This window comes from Electrona antarctica (assembly GCF_951216825.1).
Source record: "Electrona antarctica genome assembly, chromosome: 20".
Lineage (NCBI taxonomy): Eukaryota > Metazoa > Chordata > Actinopteri > Myctophiformes > Myctophidae > Electrona > Electrona antarctica.
Genome location: NC_136801.1, coordinates 16,789,737 through 16,802,485, shown reverse-complemented (window position 1 = coordinate 16,802,485; position 12,749 = coordinate 16,789,737). Strand labels below are relative to the sequence as shown.

Below are 12,749 nucleotides of genomic sequence, written 5' to 3'. Positions count from 1 at the left end.
CGATCGTATCGAAATCTACCGTCAGTTAGCTTTGTTATGCTTCTGACACAATGGGCGCGGCCATTTTGAAAATGCGCGCGCATCCACTTACATTGCCGGCTCTGGTTTCAGACGGCTTTATCTCACAGAAGCGACATTGCAGAGGACGCTTTGTCCCAGACAAGCGTTTTCAACGGCCTGTAGCAGGCGCTGTGATACTCGCGGTCAGCTTTTTCCACCGCCGAGCGAGACAACAACAACCGGTCATGATACCACACACAGCAGCTTTTCACAGGAACAATGCGATTACGGATATTTGGATCTTCAAAGTAAGTGTTACGCGCGATAAAACCTTGGCAATACGCAATCGAGGGATTAATGAATGGCGGCAGGCAGACGCTTAAGAGTGAATGACGTCTTAAATTTCAAGGATCCCCGACTTGATATGGATTAGGTCACGGTCCCCCAGTTTATAGGATTTTTATATAGGACCTCACTGTAAACTCGTCAGCGTTATTTTAACGCTGAGAAAGTGTACAAACCTAACTGTGGAATATAATGAAATATAATGAAAATAGCAGATTTACAAGATCGCAACGCGTTGCATCACAGCGGGTTCTGAGGTGGTAGAGCTTCAATTTTCATATTTCTTTATTCCAGAAAATCTTAGATTTTTGGGAGAAAATGGAGGAATTTTAATACAGCAATGCATTGACACTAAAAAGGAAGTGAACTAGTTTGTACTATTTAATACTTACTATAACTTACGTTTCTTTTAATACTTGATTATTTACGTACTCCAGTACTTTAACTCAACTACAAATTTGACAGAGCATAGAGTATTTGACCAGGAAAATCTATACTTTCAGTACTGGGGGTTGAGTACTTTATCCACCACCACTCAGAATAGCCAAATATGCCTAGCAATGCACTCATGGTTCAGAAATGTACATAATAATCTGTAAACATACAAAACTACTATGAAACTGGCATGGACTGTGTAGGAAAAACCTCCTACAACTACATCATTTATGTTTATGTTCAGAAAAGTCTTATATTCCTTCCATGATGGATTGTTTTATGGCTGGTGTTGAGCAGATGCCATAGACGTTTTGTGCAGAGATGGTCCCCTTGGCCACAAACAGCTCCACTGTTTTTCCTTTTTACTGACAAAAGTAATGAGAAATATGTTCTTATAATGACTCCCTCTACCCTCTCTAAGTTATTGTATTCCCGGGTTGCTATCAACAATATCTTGCTCGTTTATTTCATAAATTCAACATTAATGAGAATGTCTGCAGCTGCATAGACACTCATTTTTACTGGAAAATGCTGGCCTTGCACACAACAACACAGTGTGCTTCCTTCTGTTTATCCAAATTACTCATTGTAGGTCGTATGTCTGTCTTGTTCCGATACGGTGCATACGTACAATATTCACCCAATGTCAAGCCACAGTACATGTGCTGAAGTGAGCAACATGGCCAGCTGTAGGTCCTGTTTAGATACCAGGGTCTCGTGTGGATTAGGTAAGGAATGTGACTGCAGGGAACCCGCTTCGCTTTGCTCCGAGGAGAGCGGTGGGGTGTCTGACGTCCGTGCAAACGTGACAGAACCGAGCAATTATTGTACTTCAAAAATGTTCTCCCAAAAACAAGAACCTCCCCCCGGGAAAACAAACAAAAGGAACCGTTTTTTCCGGTGTTGCCTACAATATGTTTGTATAAATTCCTAATGAGATAGTTAATAATACAGAGCTGGGGAATGAAAGCTTCCCATGAGATTAGAGACAGAAGGGGAACATAAATATACACCTCACTGCTCATCATACAACGTTTAACTTCAAAGACTGTGTGGAGTAGTGGGATGGAAGGAGTCTGCTGGTGGGCTGGAATGGAGACATACGTAAGCTGGTGTTAAACATTTCACAGTAATGTCCAAAGCATCACTGATAAGAGAGAAGTGGTGTTCGAGTGTTGTGGTTGGTTGTCATTAACCGTGTCGGGCCTTCCCGTTGAGAGCGCCCAGTCTGCGTCGGATGTTGGCCACGCAGCCTGCGGAAGCTTCCTGCAGCATCTCGTCTGTGGAGCCCATCATGGCCAGAAGGAGCTGCATGGAGGCAGAGAGAGGAACAAAGTTATCCATACCTCTACTTCATGTCTGAAAAGGTTGGCCATATGGCCTGCAGGCAAGGTGGCAGTTTTGTCCAGCCCACAGCAATCTCTACTGCACATATCCCAAACTGTAATGCACTATAAAAAAGATTTCCTGAGCATTAATTTAGCTATGACCCCTGTATGGTTTGATTGAAGTGAAACTCAGGATTTTAGTGTGGCCACAAATATATACAGTGGCTACATTGTGACTGTACTCAGCTCTGGTGGCATGTGTCCCAGTGTGTGTGTGTGTGTGTGTGTGTGTGTGTGTGTGTTCACGCACGTCTGTGTCCTGTATGTCCCATTATAACCATCCAAACCATGCCTCACTCTGCAAAGGAGTTACAGCTGTGAGCACACATGCTTCTGTAAGTTTGTTCAGATGAAAAGTCGAGCGTGGCAAGCTTAACGTTAAAAAACCTGAGCACCAACCACACCAGTCGACAGCCTCCCCACCGCTCCAAAGGTCACATTATTTCCGACTATTACTGGCTTGTATAACGGACCCCGTTTGATCTTATTGCAGAACACGATTTTCTCCCTCCAGAAATCTCCAGCTTTGGGGATGCATTTTTTTTGGGCTACATAAAATTGTACATTAAAAAAAAGTTTGTATTCCTTTCAAAGAGTTACTCATTATATGGTCAGGATTATATGTACATTCAAAGCCTATACAGAGTAGCAAAAGAACCAACCAGTGGTTCTGGTACACTGCAGCGTGACATTGTTTATTCTATTTATTGTTTGACTTTTTTTTTAATCTTGTGCAAAATGACTACACCAAGTTTGTGGGCGGTGGTAGGGCTGAATCAAAATGAAAGTAAATGCAAAGACAAACACTCTGGCAACGGACAGACCTAAATTTGTTCAATGTGTGCTCCCCCTTGCGAGTGTGGCTCTCCCAAGCCACACTCACAGTTATTTCGGATACTTTCTTATTTACATCAATAATGAACCACAAAAGGCAACATCAGGGCCCTGCATGTAATGCTCGCAAGCACTAAACACAAATTAGCCACTTACGCCCATATGTACACATTGTTGTGTGGAAAAAAAGAGCAACTCTACAAGATCACAATGTGAGCTTCCAGTTCTGCTATTTAATTTAATTTCTATTTTAGAAATCTCTTTTTTTGGACACTCATATACTGTATGATGACATGTCCACAATATGGACACCAGGTTGTAAGTGGTTTAGTCTATGTAAACGAGTCCATTGTTCAGGCCCAGGCCTCCAGCGGTACCGCAGCAAACAATACGTAGGTAGACTGCACCACCGTCTACAGGAAATGAGTTCTCTCACCAAATCTCTTTAACACCTGACTCCCTGCATCGGGTTGGATTCAGTTGATCCTAGTTGAATTATTTCCAAAAGATATTTCAAAGGATACTGATCTCTGTGATGCTGTTCTGAGTCTCTCTCCTTTGTCTCGCTCCCACTGCCTCCTCCCCCCCCGCCCCCCTGACCACAGACACCAGATGTTGAGCCAGATAGGAAGTGATGAGATTCCATCGTCTGCATCATGCTAACAAACTGTCAAGTGTCAGCCTCTTCTAGGAATGATCCGCTTTACTAATAAGCTGTGTATAGACGTACCCCTTATCGCGCCTCGACTCCCTTTATCTAACTGCATTATGAAACAGCTCGCCGTGACGCGCGCCCAGCCGGTCAACGCCGCCCGAGGCACAACTCCAGACTTGTGTTTTCTCCTCAGGTTATCATCACGTGTCATCACGCCCGTTACGCATGGCGGAGGCGGCCCGAGGTTCGAGCAGTGAACCCGCCGCACTCCATGTTACATGCAAACCTCAGAGAGGCTGCTCCACACATTTCGTGTGGTTTGCGCCGAGCCAGGGAAGCAAGGAGAGGAGACATTCCCAGAATGTTCTGCTCAAAGATAAATAGTGAAAGGAAAACAGATGAAAGATGAGGCTGGCCATCTTCTTTCCCGTGCATACAAGCACGGACGAACAGGCCCATAGACACAATGTACAGAGCAACCCACGACAAGCTGAGAAAATATCATGGCTCTTCCTTGATTATAATTACGTAATTTCGTAGAAGGAAAAAAAGAAAGCACAGACCACGGATCTGTCTTGTGTGTGCCCTAGTGTCGGTGTAGTAGAGTAGTATGTAAAGAGCTTTGGCAGTGGTTTTTATACGACTTTCTAAATAGCATCCAAAACACCTCTGAAAACAAATTTAGTGCATCCACAGGCCCCAGAAAACATGCAGCTACCCGGGACAAGTCTCTTTTGTGAACGGAGAGGATGCCTGAGGACTGCCAGAGGCAGCTTTTTTTGCCAACCTCATTGCATGTTATTCAGAAGTCGCCAAATAAGGTCTCCCGAAGCGCACAGCTAAGCTAAGATAAGCGTGTCTCTCTCTCTCTCGTGCTATTTTTTTTTCTTCTTCTCCCTCTCTCCTGCACTCTTTCCCTCCCAGCTGGGATCCTCAAAGAATATAATACACCACTTGTTAGATTATTCCCGACCGTGGTAACATGAACACTTTGCCCCACGCTTGAGAAATGAATCGTCAAGTCTGGTCTGGGGTTTTTTTTGCACTTCAGAGAGCTCCAGTGAGTCCTGACCTCCAAGAAGTGAGCATGAGGTTTAGAGGAGTGAGGGGCACAGTACTGATGGCATGGGGGAGGTTTAGAGGAGTGAGGGGCACAGTACTGATGGCATGGGGGAGCTGCAGACATTGTTTTACGTACGTGCGTGCGCACACAACCCATCGCACATGGATGTGTTGCGGTGGATTAAATATGCGGTGTTGGGTTGCTTGCTCCGTGTGCACTAGGTTTGAATTCATTCCCTTCAGCACACAGACCGTGCCCCCCCCCCCCCCCCCCCATTCCTGGTCTGACAACCATTATGGCCCCGCCGGCCCCCCCTAGGCTGCAGTTACCATGTTTCAAGCTCCCCCGTGTAGGCAAACAGCACAAACAGACAGCAGTGTTTAGCTGGACGAGGGGAAGTTACTGAGGGAAGTCAAGGTAAACAACATTCCCTACAGCATCCAGTGAGCCAAAAGGCTGTTAAGCTGGTCTCCCTGTGTCTCCTGGGGAGAGGAGGAGGAGGAAGGAGGAGATGGGGAGCATTCAAATCAATGATTTTGAGTTGGAAAGTTTCATTGTGAGACTTTCAGTTTTAGGTCTCAAGCATCCCTGGCCTCTTTGGTATTCCTGCAGTGCAGATGTTGAGAACAGAGGCTCAAGGCATTACATTGGGTCTTGACACCATATAGATAATGCATGCACGGTAGAATGCACAGTAGTAAGGCAGAACAACAGAGCAGGTAGCACATGTACTGCCTGTATCATCTGCTCACCACAGCCTCACCACCACCAGTCCTGCTACACAGACGGCATGACTAAGAGGAATCGTCTGAGATATTTCACATGTACCGACTGTGCTTGAATTCACCTCGCTCTTGTTCGGTGTAATCGTTGCCCCTTCCCTCCCCCTCCCTCCCTCCCCCCCCCTACACCCCACACTCCTGCTGCTTCACTGTCCACTTTCGCTCCCAGAGCATACTTGTAAGACAGGAAAAACACAAAAAAAGAAAAAGGGAAAACAAACAGTCATCGCACTGGGGCATAAGTGGGCTCATGGCAACAACAGTGCAAACGTTTTTCTCATTTAGATTAGTCACAGCCTAAAATACATACCAGGACCTGGCAACAGCCATGCTCTGGAATACCTTCAGTTGAAAATTGCCAATAATTACCATCCGCATTTTGTAATTTACATCAATTTACTTCACAAAGCTTTTCTTATGAAAGAGGTTCTTTAATACAAAAAGCTGGCTAAAGCTGTCTACATGGATTTATGGTCTCGGCAAACAATCTCCAGTCTTCTGGAAGCAATGTGGATGTGTAATGTGGAGGGCGTGTTGATTTTGTACGCAGGACAAAATAAAGCACATCCGTATAAAACTGTGAGATACCAAGTGTAGATGTCAAATCAAACGTCGAGAAATGTGTCTCTGATGCTACATTTCTTCACACTTCCTCTGGGAAAGCAAGCTGCCGCTGAGACCCTGTCCTGAACAAGGTTTGTTCTGAGAAGTCCAGCAGACGTTCTAGCAGCACACAGCAGTTGGGTCCAAAATTAAAGACACCATTTTAAGCATCTATGCATGCCTTTTGAAACCAGCAAACAAAATCAAAAGACAAATTTAAGACTTGAGGCCAATTCTACAAATGCCTTCTAAAAAACGTAGTTCTCACACTTTCAAGAAAAATAAATAAATAAATAGCAGATGTACAAGCTCACAGCGCGGAATGAAATGACACTTGAGCTTGTAGATCTACCATTATTGAATAGCAAACGCTAAAATCAAAATAACAGATGCTTTCCCAGTTTATATATAATCATGTAAACATAATATTGCATAACATTAAACATTGCATATGATATATCACTATCATAAATAAATCTATAGTAATGACATATAAACCAATACTTAGGTAGTATGCATTTGCAACACTATTAGACTATTCCACGGTTTAAGAATGCAATATACAGTAGCTGTGGCAAAAGTTTGAGACAGTGAAAGGGACAGTAAAATAAATAAATAAATAACGAGGCGAGCATGGGACATTAATCTATTTTCCAGTGTGAAATACTTTGGTTTCAATGCTTAATTTCCTTTGCATGTCTTGGGGGACTAGGGGCTGTACAGCGTTTAGAACGCTAGAGAGGAAAGTCACTTACACTTACGTATACTGTACACTTACACTATGCAGCCTCCGACAACGAGAGAAAGCATTTGAAATCGCATACTACAGTACATAAGGGTAAATAGGAGTCTTGAGAGCTTCTCACCGGCATAGAAAGATTTCTTTTTTGAAATATGGCCACAATAATACAAGAGGCAGTCTAGAATTCTACACCGGGCAATAAATTAAGGCGCACCGTACGATCTGGGCCCAGCGTTGGCCCTCGGTGAAGTCCACTCTGGGCCATTCCCGACTATAGGATATATTGTTTTAACACATTCTCTGCGGTACTGATGCGTATATCACGAGGCTAAGCATTACAGAACAGGCTGAATGGTTCCCTCATCGGAGAGTGACAAGCCCTCGCTGTAATGTCTCCTTGGGGCTCAAGCCAGGTATAAACATCCCTTTGCAGTCCGGTCATACTGAACAACGAGCCAGTCCGGTCATACTGAACAACGAGCCAGTCTGTGTTTATAAACATCCCTTTGCAGTCCGGTCATACTGAACAACCAGCCAGTCTGTGTTTAAACATCCCTTTGCAGTCCGGTCATACTGAACAACGAGCCAGTCCGGTCATACTGAACAACGAGCCAGTCTGTGTTTATAAACATCCCTTTGCAGTCCGGTCATACTGAACAACCAGCCAGTCTGTGTTTAAACATCCCTTTGCAGTCCGGTCATACTGAACAACCAGCCAGTCTGTGTTTAAACATCCCTTTGCAGTCCGGTCATACTGAACAACCAGCCAGTCCTTTGCAGTCCGGTCATACTGAACAGCCAGTCTGTGTTTTGTGTTTCCAAGTGTCTGAGATTAGGGAACAAATGAAAATGCTAGTGCAGTTACGTGGCCTTTAGTAATTAAGCTCTTTAAAAGTCCAAAAATACATTATGGAGTGGTGTTGAAACTCTGAACTGGTACATTAATAAGGGCAAACCGAGAGACAGATTAAAAAGGGTGGTATGCAGTGTGGATTGCAAGTGAAACGCGCACGCACGAGAACACACATGCACAGTCGCACACACACACGCACAGTCACGCACACACACACACACACACACACACACACACACACACACACACACACACACACACACACACACACACACACACACACACACACACACACACACACACACACACACACACACACACACACACACACACACACACACACACACACACACACACTCTGAGAGAGAGGGCCTGTCCAGTTGTTGTCGTGGCTCAAACTACAAAAACACATTCATCTTAACGACTTTTGCAAATTGGACATAACTCTTTCGGAACACCCAATGTTCAGTCCAGCTACCAATTATGGCTAGTGTTGAACCACATACACTGTAACAGCAGATCAAGCTAAAGTACACCATTAAATGAACATGGGAAAAAATATTTGGCTGCAACAGGCTAACCACTTCATAATTTATATCGCAGTTGTTATTGAAGAAAAAAAAAAAAGGAACAATTTTAACTCTCTGTGGCTACAGAAAGATTTCTCATGTGAAAATGTTTCTACGTAGGATGTGACCGAATTAGAGAACGAGCCAGTCATTTTTCCCAAACATTGAATTACGGTACATGATCATCTGTGACAAGACATCAATTACAGGGTAATCTCAACGTAAAATCTCGACATCCCTGTCAGGGACAAAACATAAACAAGCGGGCAGTGGAAAGAGCCCCGCAGCCTGAAATGCATCGACAAAACAATGCTCGTTCCCTTTTTTTCTAACAGAGCTTTTGGAATTGCACTGCATAATTGCAATGACGAAGACATCTTCAAGAGATGCAGCTTTACAGGGGAGGGGGAAAAACAATCACAGGCCTTAAACATAACATTGTAATTCTTTAGCGCTAAACAGCTCTGACCCTATTCCTTGGCCTGAAATGTATCTGCATTCTACCCTGATGTCCAGGGACAGCCCTTAGCAACAGTTACCCCCAGCTACAGCCCTTTGACTTGCGCTGTGATGGCATCTAGGGTCTACCGAGGAAGTGGCACTTCGCACACACTGAGCTGTTTGCTTTTCTGAATTCCCATGACAGCTAGAGAGTGGAGTCATGTTTCCGCCACCGAATAAAACGCACTTTGTTTCTGCTTCATCGGTCAAAGGCTCTGAAAATAGTCACAGCTTTTCAAAGTTTATTACTCAGTGTTCTTTCACACATGCTATAACAAGGCTGCTGGTGGTGATGGTGCTGGTGGGGGGGGGGGGGGGGGGGGATTTTCCTCAATGCAATAACTATTTACTGTAGGCATTATAAAGAAATAAACAACACTAAACCACAAGAAATTATTATTTTATAATGACTTAATAGGGAAAACTATGCAGTGGGCCTTTGAACCTTTATTGTATGATTGTTGTGTTGGCGTAAATCAAAGTGCGACTGACCTTGACAACGCCATTCTGGTGCATGGTGATGCAGTTGCTGGGGTCCTTGGAGAGCTCGAACAGGGCCTGTGCCGTGGCCCGGTGGACGGAACCATCCGTGGACCTGAGGTAGTGGACCAAGGGCGCCACGGCCCCAGCCTCCCCGAAGGACTCCCTGTTGCTGCCCCACATGCAGCAGCAGGCGATGGCTCCGGCCAGGTGGCGACGGAGCCCGTCATCGGTCTGGTGGACAGAAGGGGGGATAGTATGCTAATGGCCTCTGGAGACAAACCTCTAGTCTGAAACTACCAGCTCAGCTCTACTACGTCTCTGCCACAGACCCCTGGCAACATACTATCAGCTTTCTCCTCATTAGTAAGATTTACGCTATGGTGAACAAGAAAATGGTGCCGTAAAGGAAAATCTTGCTGTTTGTCTCCTGTGGCGAGGTATACTTACTGTGTTAGTGAGCTTGGCTAGCATTGGGACGACCCCGTGATCGGTGATGACTGCCAGATTCTCCCCGTCTTTGGCTATTTTGGCGATGGCGGCACAAACACTCGCCAGCACCTCTTTGTTTGTTGACTTCAACAAATTAACAATCAGTTCCAATCCACCGACGAAGGAGCGCACCATTTCCCCTGCATCCTAAAAGTCAAAGGGTCTGTTATTAGCTAGTGTTCTCACTCGGTGACAATGAGGGCTGAGGCTATAATTGGCAAAGAAATGGAAGGGGGGCATGCAAGGGCATCTAAGCAGAGAAAACAAAAGACACATACAAGTAAAGAAAATAGAGGGGGCTTTTCATCAGTCCAAGCAACAATTAAAGTCCCATCATTGCAGTCCAATCAGAGAGGTACGGTACGGTACAGAGCCATGGCTCTACACTGCTTTACACCGAATGGAAAAAGGCTGTCATCAATGCAAGGCTGTCCCAATCTATCTATGGTTCTCATCATCAGGCATGCGCAGCAACTCTGTTCCAATATGTCTAGGGATGTCTCAACGCACTGTAGCAGAGCTGTCATTTGGATGTGTATGACATGGGGACGAGAGTCTTTTGACATCTCTGTCAAGCTGTTGTCGTCTCACCCTCAACTTGTCACATCGAGACGGAAACATAGCATTAGAGCTTAGAGTAATGGCATTCAAAGCTTGTTCCCTAACCTGACGCAGTGTGAGGATTGGTTCATGACTTGGAGTTCATGGCACCAGGATGCCTTGTGGGTACCACAGGACTCTCAGCCACTTATGGGGCTGTGCCTTCCGCGCCAAAGGGCTGGTGGCGAGTGCTGAGGGAACCACAGCGGAAGAAGTGGGCACTGGACACTGCCTTTAGTATGGCTTGGCACATCATGGCCGCTGTTTTAAATCACAACTCCGCCATATCGCCAGCCCGCCAAAGGGAGGAATACATAAAGGTGGCTGACTCTGTAATGTTCAATGCTATGAAAATAGCACAGATTTCTTTTCTCCCGAAAGCATGCAATTATAGATGAGTGAAAGCAAATCACAAAGCACGCTTAATTTGAGTCCATTTCAACATCAATCTAAATGTCCAGCACTGATGTATGACACAGTGCGATTCAGGACAGTAAACACGAGAATCGACGTGTGCACTGGGCTTTTTCGTCCTCAGCCCTTTTAAAATAGGCGGCCGCCGTCGACAGGGATTTCAGGAAATGCACTGTTGACAAAGACCAGGTCTTGATGTGTGGTTTTGCTGTACGGGCTACTTTGGGAGAGCTGGATGTGCTCTTCTCACTCAACGGAGAGCACCAGAGCTGAGATGTGGCCAGCAGTACAGGGGTCTATGGGTTCTGTGATGCTGTGCCAGAGGATGAGGCGTGTGCTGGGCGCAGGGGCCCAGGGGCAAGCAGCCTGACCCCCTACCCCTACCCCCACCCCCACACCAGCCCAACACGCACAGGAAGCCCTTCCTCAGGAATACTGATGATGGCCAGGCCGGGAGTCCCAGCGACAGAGGAAGTGCTCTCAAGCCACCAGCTGCGGCAGACTAGCCAGCATCTCTTTCAAGGCCTGGACTGGCCCCCAGATCTTGAAAACCACAGCATTATGAGGCTGCACACGGAAAGGCATCTCTCACCCAGGCTCCCGAGTCTGTAGTCCTTACCCATTACAATCAGAAACACATTATCTGCTGTTGCATCGTGATTTTAAGCTGATTAGGGGTGGGAGGCATATATAGAAGTCTGTCATAGAAAGCTAACGTGGCCCTTTTTCTCTTGCAATCAGGCATGTAGCGATTAAATTCAATAGAGTAATTTATTTCCTGCATTATTTCACCCGTGGTTTATCCAATATTAATTCATAATTATATTTGATTGACCCAAATCCACCCACACTGTGGTTACCCGCGGCAACCGCATCTAAAACCGCGATCCGCACATGTACAGCATACCCAGGTACTGTACCAAAAAAGATCAGGCATATATATTTCACTTGTGGACAATGTTCATATTGTCCACAAAATTGAAAAACAAAGCATAATTGACTGCCGCACATATACAGTACTTAAATAATAATTTAAGTTGAGTGGCCTGGGCTAGAACAGCGTGTCTGTGTCTTTCTCTCATGCAATCAGGCCTAGTGTACAGCATACATATGCACTATGTTAGAGAAAAAAATAAAAAATAATCTGGCATCCAAAGTTCATTATTGTCCACAAAAAAACGAATTGACTGACCCATAAGCACTTACAGTATGTGAATAATGATATGTGGATTTAAGTTGAGTGGCCCGTGCTAGAGCTGCCTTTGTCCGTGTGCTCGCATGCATGGGTGTGTATGTGTGTGTGTGTGTGTGTGTGTGTGTGTGTGTGTGTGTGTGTGTGTGTGTGTGAGAGAGAGGACTCGGAGGGGGCAGTTGTACGGAGCATCCAGCAGATGCATTTATAGCATGGGTCTCTCATAAATCCACGCTGGAGCTGCTAACTCAAACCACATGTTTTTTAGTTTTTTTTTATCTAAATAACTACTGCACCAAGGCGGCTGTATCAGGTTCCCCGGCTCGACGGGCAAAAAAAGCAGCGCTGTTTAGCTCTTGTCATTGCCCCCATCTCCGAAAAATCACCCGAAGAGCATGTACATGTATTTCCCTCAGAATTGGCACGATGACGTCCAGACAAACATTGTCAAACTTTGTTAGCGTTCAATAGTGGGCCCGCCGTCCTCCGGTGCCTCCCATATGGTTGCCATACATCATTTTTCGCCACACTTCTGGGGCGGAGAAATTCCAGCCCCAGTGAAAAAGGCTCCAATCCCGAGACACCTGCCTGGGCCCAATATATCTGTTTAAACTTAACCAGATTGTCCCACTGACAAGCTGTTTACCTTAATCACAGCGATAATCTAATAGAACATACGTTGCGTTTGTATTTGGAAATTATACAAGCTCTCTGGGGATCAAAGGCCCACTGACATCTGACTGAAATGAGAGCTGATTGACACCAGCGCTGTGTAATGCTAGGCCACACGCTGGGAGAGGT

The 12,749-nt window shown here is 45.4% G+C and overlaps 1 protein-coding gene across 6 annotated transcripts in view; it reads right to left on the bottom strand.

Annotated features, from left to right (window-relative positions):
• Window positions 1-353: 353 nt before the first annotated feature.
• Window positions 354-12,749, bottom strand: part of odad2 (outer dynein arm docking complex subunit 2) — a 50,987-nt gene continuing 38,591 nt past the window's right edge. For 5 of the 6 annotated variants that reach the window (XM_079489226.1, XM_079489224.1, XM_079489225.1 and 2 more), the window contains exons 19-21: window positions 9,701-9,889; window positions 9,263-9,484; window positions 354-2,088 (exon numbers count right to left, since the gene is read on the bottom strand). In XM_079489226.1, the coding sequence (XP_079345352.1) occupies window positions 1,972-2,088; window positions 9,263-9,484; window positions 9,701-9,889 (528 nt within the window). In that variant the 3' untranslated portion in view covers window positions 354-1,971. The remainder of the gene's footprint in view (window positions 2,089-9,262; window positions 9,485-9,700; window positions 9,890-12,749) is intronic. The other variant, XM_079489228.1, reaches the window with a different exon arrangement.